Raw genomic sequence first — 12962 nt, 5'->3', positions numbered from 1 at the left:
CCACATATGATTTATGACGGCTGTTAGTGAGGCCTGCTGGATTATTACTGAGTAGCTTACGCGTCTGTTATTATTGGTAAATACAAACAAAACAAGACTTAAATTTACGTCAATAAACGCTTTTTTCAGCGGACGTCGCCCAAACGTGCGCGCTCCGAGAGGCGTGACGTGTGTGCGTGCGCGCTCCCGAGCGGAGGGAAGATGGCGGATGTTTGGAGTGAGGAGATTCATGAGAGCAGCTGATAAAGAGAAACACGAACAGGAGAACGGGAGAACGGAGCGGGCGACGGACGGACACCGGGACACACCGGAGCATACCGGACACACCGGCACACCGGACACAGGTAACGGCGCGCGGCCCTCCGTCACCGAGAGCCAGACGGGAATCAGCCGGCGGTTAGCGAGCAGCTAATGAAGAGCTGTGTGTGTGTGTGTGTGTGTGTGTGTTCATTTTTGTGTATGTGTGTGTTTATGTCTGTGTGTGTGACTACGTGTGTTACTTTCTGTCTGTGTGTATGTGTGTGTATTTCTGTTTGTGTTTCTGTTTCTTACTGTGTGTGTCCGTGTCTGTTGTGTGTGTGTGCGTGTGTTTCTTCTGTTCTATGTGTGTGTGTGTTTCTGTGTGGCTATATATGTGTGTGTTTTCAGTTTATGTCTGTGTGTCTGTGTGTGTGTGTGTGTGTGTGTGTGTGTGTGTGTGTGTGTGTGTGTGTGTGTGTGTGTGTGTGTGTGTGTGTGTGTTATACCATGCCTGTGCTCACTGTCATCATCATCATCTTCAGCACTGAAAGCATCCAGACCTCCATCTTCAGCACAGTGGAGTGTAATGCTGCACACACTCCTCACGCTGCACCCCGTTACACCACAGTGCGCTCCTCTACACCATCAGACTCAACTCGTTCTGGTTTAATTGTTTGTATCTCATCAAACACGAGCTGATGCTGAATCAGAACTGCAGATCTCTGTGAAGCTCCAGCTCTTCCCACTACTCTCCTCTTCTGTCAGGTGATGGTGTTTCCAGCATTACAGGTCTGACCTCTGCTGTAAAAACATCCTTAAATTCACACACACACACACACACACACACACACACAGAGAGAGAGAGAGAGTGAGAGAGTGTGTGTGTGTGTGTGTGTTCACAGTATATGCAGACAGCTGCTCATCTTTTACAAAACAAGCAGCCACAGAGCTGAGTGCTGAGACAGGCATGATCTGTAAAGGTGTTCTCTGTTCTGTATTGGGGAATAAAGGAACCCGTCTGCAGTGTTCAGTGTTCAGCGAGTTCTGTGAGTTCATCTGCAAAAGCCCTAAATCACACAGTTTTACTGCTTTATTTGTCATGTTGTGCTCATGAGGGAAAGGCTTCATTATGGATTCTCATCTCTCCGTTACGGATGTGACCGATGTGAAGCGGGGTGACTTAATCAAGCAAAACTGTTAGAAAAGGTTGACGGAGAACACGTGTGAGTGTTTCTTCAGTTCTGTAAAACACAAGCCCACACAGACATCTCGAAAAGAGATTCACATGCAAGGCTGACGATCGCGCGGAGGAAGCATGATCATGATCGCTGTAGTTGCTCTTATTGTTTTCTCAGTTGTTATAGTTACATGGTTTCTCTATAATTACTGCTCTGATTTCAGTGTTTTATTGTCTATATAGTTATGATGTTCTTCGCTGTAGTTATGGTTACGATCTTCACTATATTAATGTTTTTCTCTGTAGTTATGGTTACGATCTTCGCTATATTAATGTTTTTCGCTGTAGTTATGGTTACGATCTTCACTATATAATGTTTTTGCTGTAGTTATGGTTACGATCTTCACTATATAATGTTTTTCGCTGTAGTTATGGTTACGATCTTCACTATATAATGTTTTTCGCTGTAGTTATGGTTACGATCTTCACTATATAATGTTTTTCGCTGTAGTTATGGTTACGATCTTTACCATATAATGTTTTTCGCTGTAGTTATGGTTACGATCTTCACTATATAATGTTTTTCGCTGTAGTTATAGTTACGATCTTCACTATATAATGTTTTTCGCTGTAGTTATGGTTACGATCTTCACTATATAATGTTTTTCGCTGTAGTTATGGTTACGATCTTCACTATATAATGTTTTTCGCTGTAGTTATGGTTACGATCTTCACTATATTAATGTTCTTCGCTGTAGTTATGGTTACGATCTTCACTATATAATGTTTTTGCTGTAGTTATGGTTACGATCTTCACTATATAATGTTTTTGCTGTAGTTATGGTTACGATCTTCACTATATAATGTTTTTGCTGTAGTTATGGTTACGATCTTCACTATATAATGTTTTTGCTGTAGTTATGGTTACGATCTTCACTATATAATGTTTTTCGCTGTAGTTATAGTTACGATCTTCACTATATAATGTTTTTCGCTGTAGTTATAGTTACGATCTTCACTATATAATGTTTTTCGCTGTAGTTATGGTTACGATCTTCACTATATAATGTTTTTCGCTGTAGTTATGGTTACGATCTTTACCATATAATGTTTTTCGCTGTAGTTATGGTTACGATCTTCACTATATAATGTTTTTCGCTGTAGTTATGGTTACGATCTTTACCATATAATGTTTTTTCGCTGTAGTTATGGTTACGATCTTCACTATATAATGTTTTTCGCTGTAGTTATAGTTACGATCTTCACTATATAATGTTTTTCGCTGTAGTTATGGTTACGATCTTCACTATATAATGTTTTTCGCTGTAGTTATGGTTACGATCTTCACTATATAATGTTTTTCGCTGTAGTTATGGTTACGATCTTCACTATATAATGTTTTTGCTGTAGTTATGGTTACGATCTTCACTATATAATGTTTTTGCTGTAGTTATGGTTACGATCTTCACTATATAATGTTTTGCTGTAGTTATGGTTACGATCTTCACTATATAATGTTTTTCGCTGTAGTTATAGTTACGATCTTCACTATATAATGTTTTTCGCTGTAGTTATAGTTACGATCTTCACTATATAATGTTTTTCGCTGTAGTTATGGTTACGATCTTCACTATATAATGTTTTTCGCTGTAGTTATGGTTACGATCTTTACCATATAATGTTTTTCGCTGTAGTTATGGTTACGATCTTCACTATATAATGTTTTTCGCTGTAGTTATGGTTACGATCTTCGCTATATTAATGTTTTTCTCTGTAGTTATGGTTACGATCTTCACTATATAATGTTTTTGCTGTAGTTATGGTTACGATCTTCACTATATTAATGTTTTTCGCTGTAGTTATGGTTACGATCTTCACTATATTAATGTTTTTCTCTGTAGTTATGGTTACGATCTTCACTATATAATGTTTTTGCTGTAGTTATGGTTACGATCTTCACTATATAATGTTCTTCGCTGCAGTTATGGTTTCGATCTTCGCTATATTTATGTTTTTCGCTGTAGTTATGGTTGCGATCTTCACTATATAATGTTTTTCGCTGTAGTTATGGTTACGATCTTCACTATATAATGTTTTTCTCTGTAGTTATGGTTACGATCTTCACTATATTCATGTTTTTGCTGTAGTTATGGTTACGATCTTCACTATATAATGTTCTTCGCTGTAGTTATGGTTACTATCTTCACTATATAATGTTTTTCGCTTTAGTTATGGTTACGATCTTCACTATATTAATGTTTTTCGCTGTAGTTATGGTTACGATCTTCGTTATATTTATGTTTTTCGCTGTAGTTATGGTTACGATCTTTACCATATAATGTTTTTCGCTGTAGTTATGGTTACGATCTTCACTATATAATGTTTTTTCGCTGTAGTTATGGTTACGATCTTCACTATATAATGTTCTTCGCTGCAGTTATGGTTACGATCTTCGCTAAATTAATGTTTTTCGCTGTAGTTATGGTTGCGATCTTCACTATATTAATGTTTTTCGCTGTAGTTATGGTTACGATCTTCGCTATATTAATGTTTTTCGCTGTAGTTATGGTTACGGTCTTTACCATATAATGTTTTTCGCTGTAGTTATGGTTACGATCTTCACTATATAATGTTTTTCGCTGTAGTTATGGTTACGATCTTCACTATATTAATGTTTTTGCTGTAGTTATGGTTACGATCTTCACTATATAATGTTTTTGCTGTAGTTATGGTTACGATCTTCACTATATAATGTTTTTGCTGTAGTTATGGTTACGATCTTCACTATATAATGTTCTTCGCTGTAGTTATGGTTACGATCTTTACTATATAATGTTTTTGCTGTAGTTATGGTTACGATCTTCACTATATTCATGTTTTTCGCTGTAGTTATGGTTACGATCTTCACTATATTTATGTTTTTCGCTGTAGTTATGGTTACGATCTTCACTATATAATGTTTTTCGCTGTAGTTATGGTTACGATCTTCACTATATAATGTTTTTCGCTGTAGTCATGGTTACGATCTTCACTATATAATGTTTTTCGCTGTAGTTATGGTTACGATCTTCACTATATTTATGTTTTTCGCTGTAGTTATGGTTACGATCTTCACTATATAATGTTTTTGCTGTAGTTATGGTTACGATCTTCACTATATTCATGTTTTTCGCTGTAGTTATGGTTACGATCTTCACTATATTTATGTTTTTCGCTGTAGTTATGGTTACGATCTTCACTATATAATGTTTTTCGCTGTAGTTATGGTTACGATCTTCACTATATTAATGTTTTTCTCTGTAGTTATGGTTACGATCTTCACTATATAATGTTTTTGCTGTAGTTATGGTTACGATCTTCACTATATAATGTTCTTCGCTGCAGTTATGGTTTCGATCTTCGCTATATTAATGTTTTTCTCTGTAGTTATGGTTACGATCTTCACTATATAATGTTTTTCGCTGTAGTTATGGTTACGATCTTTACCATATAATGTTTTTCGCTGTAGTTATGGTTACGATCTTCACTATATAATGTTTTTCGCTGTAGTTATAGTTACGATCTTCACTATATAATGTTTTTCGCTGTAGTTATGGTTACGATCTTCACTATATAATGTTTTTCGCTGTAGTTATGGTTACGATCTTCACTATATAATGTTTTTCGCTGTAGTTATGGTTACGATCTTCACTATATTAATGTTCTTCGCTGTAGTTATGGTTACGATCTTCACTATATAATGTTTTTGCTGTAGTTATGGTTACGATCTTCACTATATAATGTTTTTGCTGTAGTTATGGTTACGATCTTCACTATATAATGTTTTTGCTGTAGTTATGGTTACGATCTTCACTATATAATGTTTTTGCTGTAGTTATGGTTACGATCTTCACTATATAATGTTTTTCGCTGTAGTTATAGTTACGATCTTCACTATATAATGTTTTTCGCTGTAGTTATAGTTACGATCTTCACTATATAATGTTTTTCGCTGTAGTTATGGTTACGATCTTCACTATATAATGTTTTTCGCTGTAGTTATGGTTACGATCTTACCATATAATGTTTTTCGCTGTAGTTATGGTTACGATCTTCACTATATAATGTTTTTCGCTGTAGTTATGGTTACGATCTTTACCATATAATGTTTTTCGCTGTAGTTATGGTTACGATCTTCACTATATAATGTTTTTCGCTGTAGTTATAGTTACGATCTTCACTATATAATGTTTTTCGCTGTAGTTATGGTTACGATCTTCACTATATAATGTTTTTCGCTGTAGTTATGGTTACGATCTTCACTATATAATGTTTTTCGCTGTAGTTATGGTTACGATCTTCACTATATAATGTTTTTGCTGTAGTTATGGTTACGATCTTCACTATATAATGTTTTTGCTGTAGTTATGGTTACGATCTTCACTATATAATGTTTTTGCTGTAGTTATGGTTACGATCTTCACTATATAATGTTTTTTCGCTGTAGTTATAGTTACGATCTTCACTATATAATGTTTTTCGCTGTAGTTATAGTTACGATCTTCACTATATAATGTTTTTCGCTGTAGTTATGGTTACGATCTTCACTATATAATGTTTTTCGCTGTAGTTATGGTTACGATCTTTACCATATAATGTTTTTCGCTGTAGTTATGGTTACGATCTTCACTATATAATGTTTTTCGCTGTAGTTATGGTTACGATCTTCGCTATATTAATGTTTTTCTCTGTAGTTATGGTTACGATCTTCACTATATAATGTTTTTGCTGTAGTTATGGTTACGATCTTCACTATATTAATGTTTTTCGCTGTAGTTATGGTTACGATCTTCACTATATTAATGTTTTTCTCTGTAGTTATGGTTACGATCTTCACTATATAATGTTTTTGCTGTAGTTATGGTTACGATCTTCACTATATAATGTTCTTCGCTGCAGTTATGGTTTCGATCTTCGCTATATTTATGTTTTTCGCTGTAGTTATGGTTGCGATCTTCACTATATAATGTTTTTGCTGTAGTTATGGTTACGATCTTCACTATATAATGTTTTTCTCTGTAGTTATGGTTACGATCTTCACTATATTCATGTTTTTGCTGTAGTTATGGTTACGATCTTCACTATATAATGTTCTTCGCTGTAGTTATGGTTACTATCTTCACTATATAATGTTTTTTCGCTTTAGTTATGGTTACGATCTTCACTATATTAATGTTTTTCGCTGTAGTTATGGTTACGATCTTCGTTATATTTATGTTTTTCGCTGTAGTTATGGTTACGATCTTTACCATATAATGTTTTTCGCTGTAGTTATGGTTACGATCTTCACTATATAATGTTTTTCGCTGTAGTTATGGTTACGATCTTCACTATATAATGTTCTTCGCTGCAGTTATGGTTACGATCTTCGCTAAATTAATGTTTTTCGCTGTAGTTATGGTTGCGATCTTCACTATATTAATGTTTTTCGCTGTAGTTATGGTTACGATCTTCGCTATATTAATGTTTTTCGCTGTAGTTATGGTTACGGTCTTTACCATATAATGTTTTTCGCTGTAGTTATGGTTACGATCTTCACTATATAATGTTTTTCGCTGTAGTTATGGTTACGATCTTCACTATATTAATGTTTTTGCTGTAGTTATGGTTACGATCTTCACTATATAATGTTTTTGCTGTAGTTATGGTTACGATCTTCACTATATAATGTTTTTGCTGTAGTTATGGTTACGATCTTCACTATATAATGTTCTTCGCTGTAGTTATGGTTACGATCTTTACTATATAATGTTTTTGCTGTAGTTATGGTTACGATCTTCACTATATTCATGTTTTTTCGCTGTAGTTATGGTTACGATCTTCACTATATTTATGTTTTTCGCTGTAGTTATGGTTACGATCTTCACTATATAATGTTTTTCGCTGTAGTTATGGTTACGATCTTCACTATATAATGTTTTTCGCTGTAGTCATGGTTACGATCTTCACTATATAATGTTTTTCGCTGTAGTTATGGTTACGATCTTCACTATATTTATGTTTTTCGCTGTAGTTATGGTTACGATCTTCACTATATAATGTTTTTGCTGTAGTTATGGTTACGATCTTCACTATATTCATGTTTTTCGCTGTAGTTATGGTTACGATCTTCACTATATTTATGTTTTTCGCTGTAGTTATGGTTACGATCTTCACTATATAATGTTTTTCGCTGTAGTTATGGTTACGATCTTCACTATATTAATGTTTTTGCTGTAGTTATGGTTACGATCTTCACTATATAATGTTTTTGCTGTAGTTATGGTTACGATCTTCACTATATAATGTTTTTGCTGTAGTTATGGTTACGATCTTCACTATATAATGTTTTTGCTGTAGTTATGGTTACGATCTTCACTATATAATGTTCTTCGCTGTAGTTATGGTTACGATCTTTACTATATAATGTTTTTGCTGTAGTTATGGTTACGATCTTCACTATATTCATGTTTTTCGCTGTAGTTATGGTTACGATCTTCACTATATTTATGTTTTTCGCTGTAGTCATGGTTACGATCGTCACTATATAATGTTTTTCGCTGTAGTTATGGTTACGATCTTTGGTGTAGTTATGGATGTGTTTTACATTTTTGGTTGTGTTTCTTCGCAGGTCCACAACGGATGATGTCCCACTGTTCAGACGGGGAGGACAGCTGTGCGGTCGCCATGGAGCTGGAGGAGGACGGAGCTGACCTGAAGGCGGAGCACAGTATGGCCGAACTGCCGGAGGAGGTGCTGGAGTACATCCTGTCCTTCCTGTCGCCCTATCAGGAGCACAAGACGGCCGCCCTCGTCTGCAAACAGTGGTACCGCCTTATCAAAGGTGACCCGCCCACTAATTAACCATACAGCATTAGTGACCCGCCCACATTTAACCATAACCTACCATACAGCGTTAGTCTGCTTAACCAATCACATCATCTCTCTCTCTCTCAGGTGTGGCGCATCAGTGTTACCATGGTTTCCTGCGGGCCATTCAGGAGGGCAATATCCAGTGGGAGAGTCGCACATACCCATATCCTGGAACCCCGATCACTCAACGCTTCTCTCACAGTCAGTGTCCACACACACACACGCACACACACACGCACACACACACACACACTGCATTACTGATGGGTTACTTACTATTTAAAGTTAAACTGATTAGTAAATTCTAAGATTAAGAACACTCATTTAATATCTTATCAGAAAATCACATCAGCTGTCAGTCATCCTAAACCCCGCCCACTCTCCTGAAATCTGACACTCAAGCCTGCCACACCCACATCTCAACCGCCTATCAGCATCCAGCACACAGAAGCCACGCCCACCTTATGCTGTATTTCTGGTGTGTGTTCTGCAGGTGCGTGTTATTACGACTCTAATCAGTCGATGTACGTGTTCGGCGGCTGCACTCAGAGCAGCTGTAACGCGGCGTTCAATGACCTGTGGCGTCTGGACCTCAACAGTAAAGAGTGGATCCGCCCGCTGGCCTCAGGTCAGTGCACTGTGTGTGTGTGTGTGTGTGTGTGTGTGTGTGTGTGTGTGTATATATATAGGGTTAGGTGTATGGGTGTATATATATGTATGTATGTATGTATGTATGTATGCGTCTATATGATCTATTTGCATGTGTATTTGTAGATAAGTATGTGTATGTGCGCGCTGCTCACTTGTGTGTGTGCGCACGTGTGTTGTCAGGCTCGTACCCGTCTCCAAAAGCGGGCGCCACACTGGTGATGTATGGGGATCTGCTGGTTCTGTTTGGTGGCTGGACGAGGCCCAGTCCGTACCCGCTGCACCAGCCAGAGCGCTTCTTCGACGAGATACACACATACTCACCCTCCAAGAACTGGTCAGAGACACACACACACACACACACACACACACACACACACACCACTGCACTCATTTAACATTACCTATATTTACATATACACACCGTACGCCTCTCTGAGATGGAGCAATGTCAGCGATTCCTCAGTGGAAATAGGCACAATATGAGACATAAACACTGAAGGTTTTGTAACTGCAGTCTACATGTTTACTGTCAGCTCCTGTGAGGGATTCTGTCTAATGAAGACGAGCTGTGCTCAGATCAGTGATGTGTGAGTTCCTGCACACACACACCTTTAGACGGCTGTGTGTCGCCCCCTGTTGGGCTGAAGTGTAAATCTTGATTCCATCCACCAGACTCTCAGTTACCCGGTCCCACCATGGAGGGTAAATAAGTTGCCTGTAAACCTGGATCTGAGCGAGCAGAGGAAGACTCTCTTCCACACACATATCAACAAGCAGCTGCTGACATAAGACATCTGTATCCTACTCATAAACCAATATACACAGATGGGTCAGAAAAGGACAGTCATGTTTCTGCAGCAGTAGTAATGGGTCAGTCACACTACGGCGTTCGCGTTCTGATCAGCGGGAGTAAAGGCTCTCTGTTTAGCTCTGGAACACAGTGAAAACTTGTCTACAGACACTGAACTCTTCTAAACTGGAGCTTCTCATTATTATCCACATCTTTATCAAAGTGAACGAACGTTTAATAATCTAGTCTGCTGCTGGATCCCAGGACATGCTGGACTATTTGGAAATGAACAAGCCGCCAAAACAGCCCTAGCAGGACAGCTGAAGGAGTGTAATATCCCACCTTCAGATCTAAAGCCACTAATGAAAGGTTTTATCCTCAACAAATGGCAAACAGAACGGGATAATATAATAAAGATGATAAACTGTTTAATATTCAGCCAGAAATAGGAAGAAAATCTCATTTATTGAAGTCACGACATGATGAGATTGTTTACAGAAGATGCCGCATCGGACACACGAGACCCACACATGAACATTTACTGAAAGCAGAAGAACCCCCATAATGTCTATATTACAGCAGAACCCACACTGTTCATCATATTATAGTGGAGTGCCCCATTTATAGAGTTATCAGACAACAGCTTCTGTCTGGAGACACTTTAAATCAAATATTATACATGTGAATCTGTCTAAAACTGAACAATTATTATCAAAAGGAAAGCTTAACCTGTGTCAGATTTGATCTTATCTATTATCATTATTATTGTTTGTTTGTGTATTGTTTATTGCTGAAGGTGACTTATATAATTATAGTAAAGTGTGATTTATAAAATGTGCTAAACTTGATCTGTGTAGTTTTGACCACAGAAGCTGAACTGGCAATACAATTAAAAGTAAAACGCAAAGACTATAGTAGTGTGTGTGTGTGTGTGTGTGTGTGTGTGTGTGTGTGTGTGTGTGTGTGTGTGTGTGTGTGTGCGCGCGCAGGTGGAACTGTATCGTGACGACTCACGGGCCGCCGCCGATGGCTGGACACTCGTCCTCTGTGATCCGCAGCACGATGGTGGTGTTCGGCGGCTCACTGGGGGCACGGCAGATGTGAGTGTGTGTGTGTGTGCATACTAGTGTGTGTGTGAGAGAGAGAGAGAGAGAGAGAGAGAGTGAGTGAGTGAGTGAGTGAGTGAGTGTGTATGTCTGTGTCTTTCTCTTTGTGTAAAAGTGCGTGTGTGTGTGTGTGTGTGTGTGTGTGTGTGTGGCAGGAGTAATGAGGTGTGGGTTCTGGATCTGGAGCAGTGGACCTGGTCTAAACCGACCATCAGTGGCCCGTCACCTCACCCGCGTGGAGGACAGTCTCAGGTAACACACACACACACGCACACACACACACACACACACACACACACACACACACGTTTGAATGTGGAAAACCCCTGTTCAGTATGATAATATAGAGTTTTACATTACGAGAACACCAGACACGTCCCCACAAAGCACCTCAGTGTTAAAACACCAGCTCACACCCATGATGTAAACCATATAAACACACACACACACACACACACACACACACACACACACACACACACACTGCTGGTGCTGCAGTTCTACCAGTCTAAAGGCTGAAACACACCAAGCTGGACCGCTAGCACTGACCAAACCCAACTCTGTGGTCTCCTCGTGTCTGGTTCCGTCTGGACCGTAAATCTGCATATGAACACACCAAACGGATGAACACCGACTGATGCAGCAGTGTGTGTGCGTGTGTGTGGTGTGTGTGCGTGTGTGTGTGTGTTGTGCGTTTCCGCTCCAGCAGGGGGCAGTGTGTGTGTGTGTGTTGTGCGTTTCCGCTCCAGCAGGGGGCAGTGTGTGTGTGTGTGTTGTGCGTTTCCGCTCCAGCAGGGGGCAGTGTGTGTGTGTGTGTTGTGCGTTTCCGCTCCAGCAGGGGGCAGTGTGTGTCTCTCGTTCTGCAAATGAAAACAGATGTTCCAGTGCACATGTGTAAAGCGTCAACACAGCAGCGTTCAGCTCCTCATCACGTGTGTGTGATCCCCTAACTCTCATGTCTTCTGCTGGTGTTGGAGAGGTCATCCTGCTTGCGGAGTCACTTCACTGTGTCACGCTCTGATTCGCTGCTGAAGGACCAATCAGAGCGCTTGCTTCAGCCGATTCGACACACTGAATCAGCCAATGAGCTCTGATGTTAACGTGACGAGTGGAAAACAGCATGTTGAATGATCAACTCTGACGCTTTCATTTCACTACAGACTTCAGTCCAAACCTTAAATCTCCTGTACTAGGACTCAACAAGCTTATATTGTCATGTAGCACAAGCATTAAAGCACGTTTAACGAGAGAGAGAGAGAGAGAGGGCAACATCTGCCACGTGACCAATATAAACTGAGGCACACATCACGTGCATAAATCCCAGCATGATCACGGCATTACCATAGCTGCTGCCTCGATTAAAAGAAGACCACCAGAACAGTTCTGTCAGAAACTAAAGCTAAACAACAACAGATGAAATCCAGGAGTGGAGAGAAGAGCGCTCTTCCTCATCTGCTGTCCTGGTCATTGTGTCTTTAGCGTGTGCAGTGATCGGGTAACCGGAACTGACCATACAGCGTTAGCCCTTTAAAAGCTGATGTACGTGTTGACCATCGAGACCGCTGCTGCTGGTTAAGCTGGATTTATACTTCACCTGGCACCTCATGGCGGACCTCCGCTGACTGCTCACGCACCTCACGAAACAGACGAGGCTTTTATACTCGCCGCGTTCGCCGCTGTGATCTTTAAATCGACAGGGGGCGCTCAAAAGAAACAGACCGTAAAGTCAGACGGATAAACAGAGAAGTAGGAAGTTTCCGGAACTACGCCACAGCGTTAATATCAGTCAGTGTTTTAAACGAATTATTCTGATGATTATATGGATCTGAATAACCATTCAACCATGTTGTTTTTATCATTATTATTAGGGTTTTCACCTTTATTATGACAGGACAGTAGAGAACTCAGACAGGAAAGCATTGGGAGCAGAGAGAGGGGAAGGATCGGCAAAGGTCCTCGAGCTGAGAATCGAACTCGGGTCGCCGTGAGCACGTCGGTGCTATATGTCAACGCGCAGTACCACTAGGCTACTGCCACCGACGTCAAACTTTAATGCATCACTTGCACTTGTTCATATCTCAGACAGTTCTTCCTATTAAAGTTTATT

At 39.5% G+C, this 12962-nt stretch overlaps 1 protein-coding gene across 1 annotated transcript in view; it reads left to right on the top strand.

Moving 5' to 3' along the window:
- Window positions 1–187: 187 nt before the first annotated feature.
- fbxo42 (F-box protein 42) overlaps window positions 188–12962 on the top strand; it is a 16286-nt gene continuing 3511 nt past the window's right edge. The window contains exons 1-7 of the mRNA XM_056447630.1: window positions 188–344; window positions 8067–8279; window positions 8393–8509; window positions 8802–8936; window positions 9140–9293; window positions 10739–10849; window positions 11011–11107. Coding sequence (XP_056303605.1) covers window positions 209–344; window positions 8067–8279; window positions 8393–8509; window positions 8802–8936; window positions 9140–9293; window positions 10739–10849; window positions 11011–11107 — 963 coding nt within the window. The 5' untranslated portion in view covers window positions 188–208. The remainder of the gene's footprint in view (window positions 345–8066; window positions 8280–8392; window positions 8510–8801; window positions 8937–9139; window positions 9294–10738; window positions 10850–11010; window positions 11108–12962) is intronic.

The sequence above is a fragment of the Danio aesculapii genome, chromosome 22, assembly GCF_903798145.1.
Source record: "Danio aesculapii chromosome 22, fDanAes4.1, whole genome shotgun sequence".
Classification (NCBI taxonomy): domain Eukaryota; kingdom Metazoa; phylum Chordata; class Actinopteri; order Cypriniformes; family Danionidae; genus Danio; species Danio aesculapii.
This window is presented reverse-complemented; position numbering and strand designations above follow the sequence as displayed.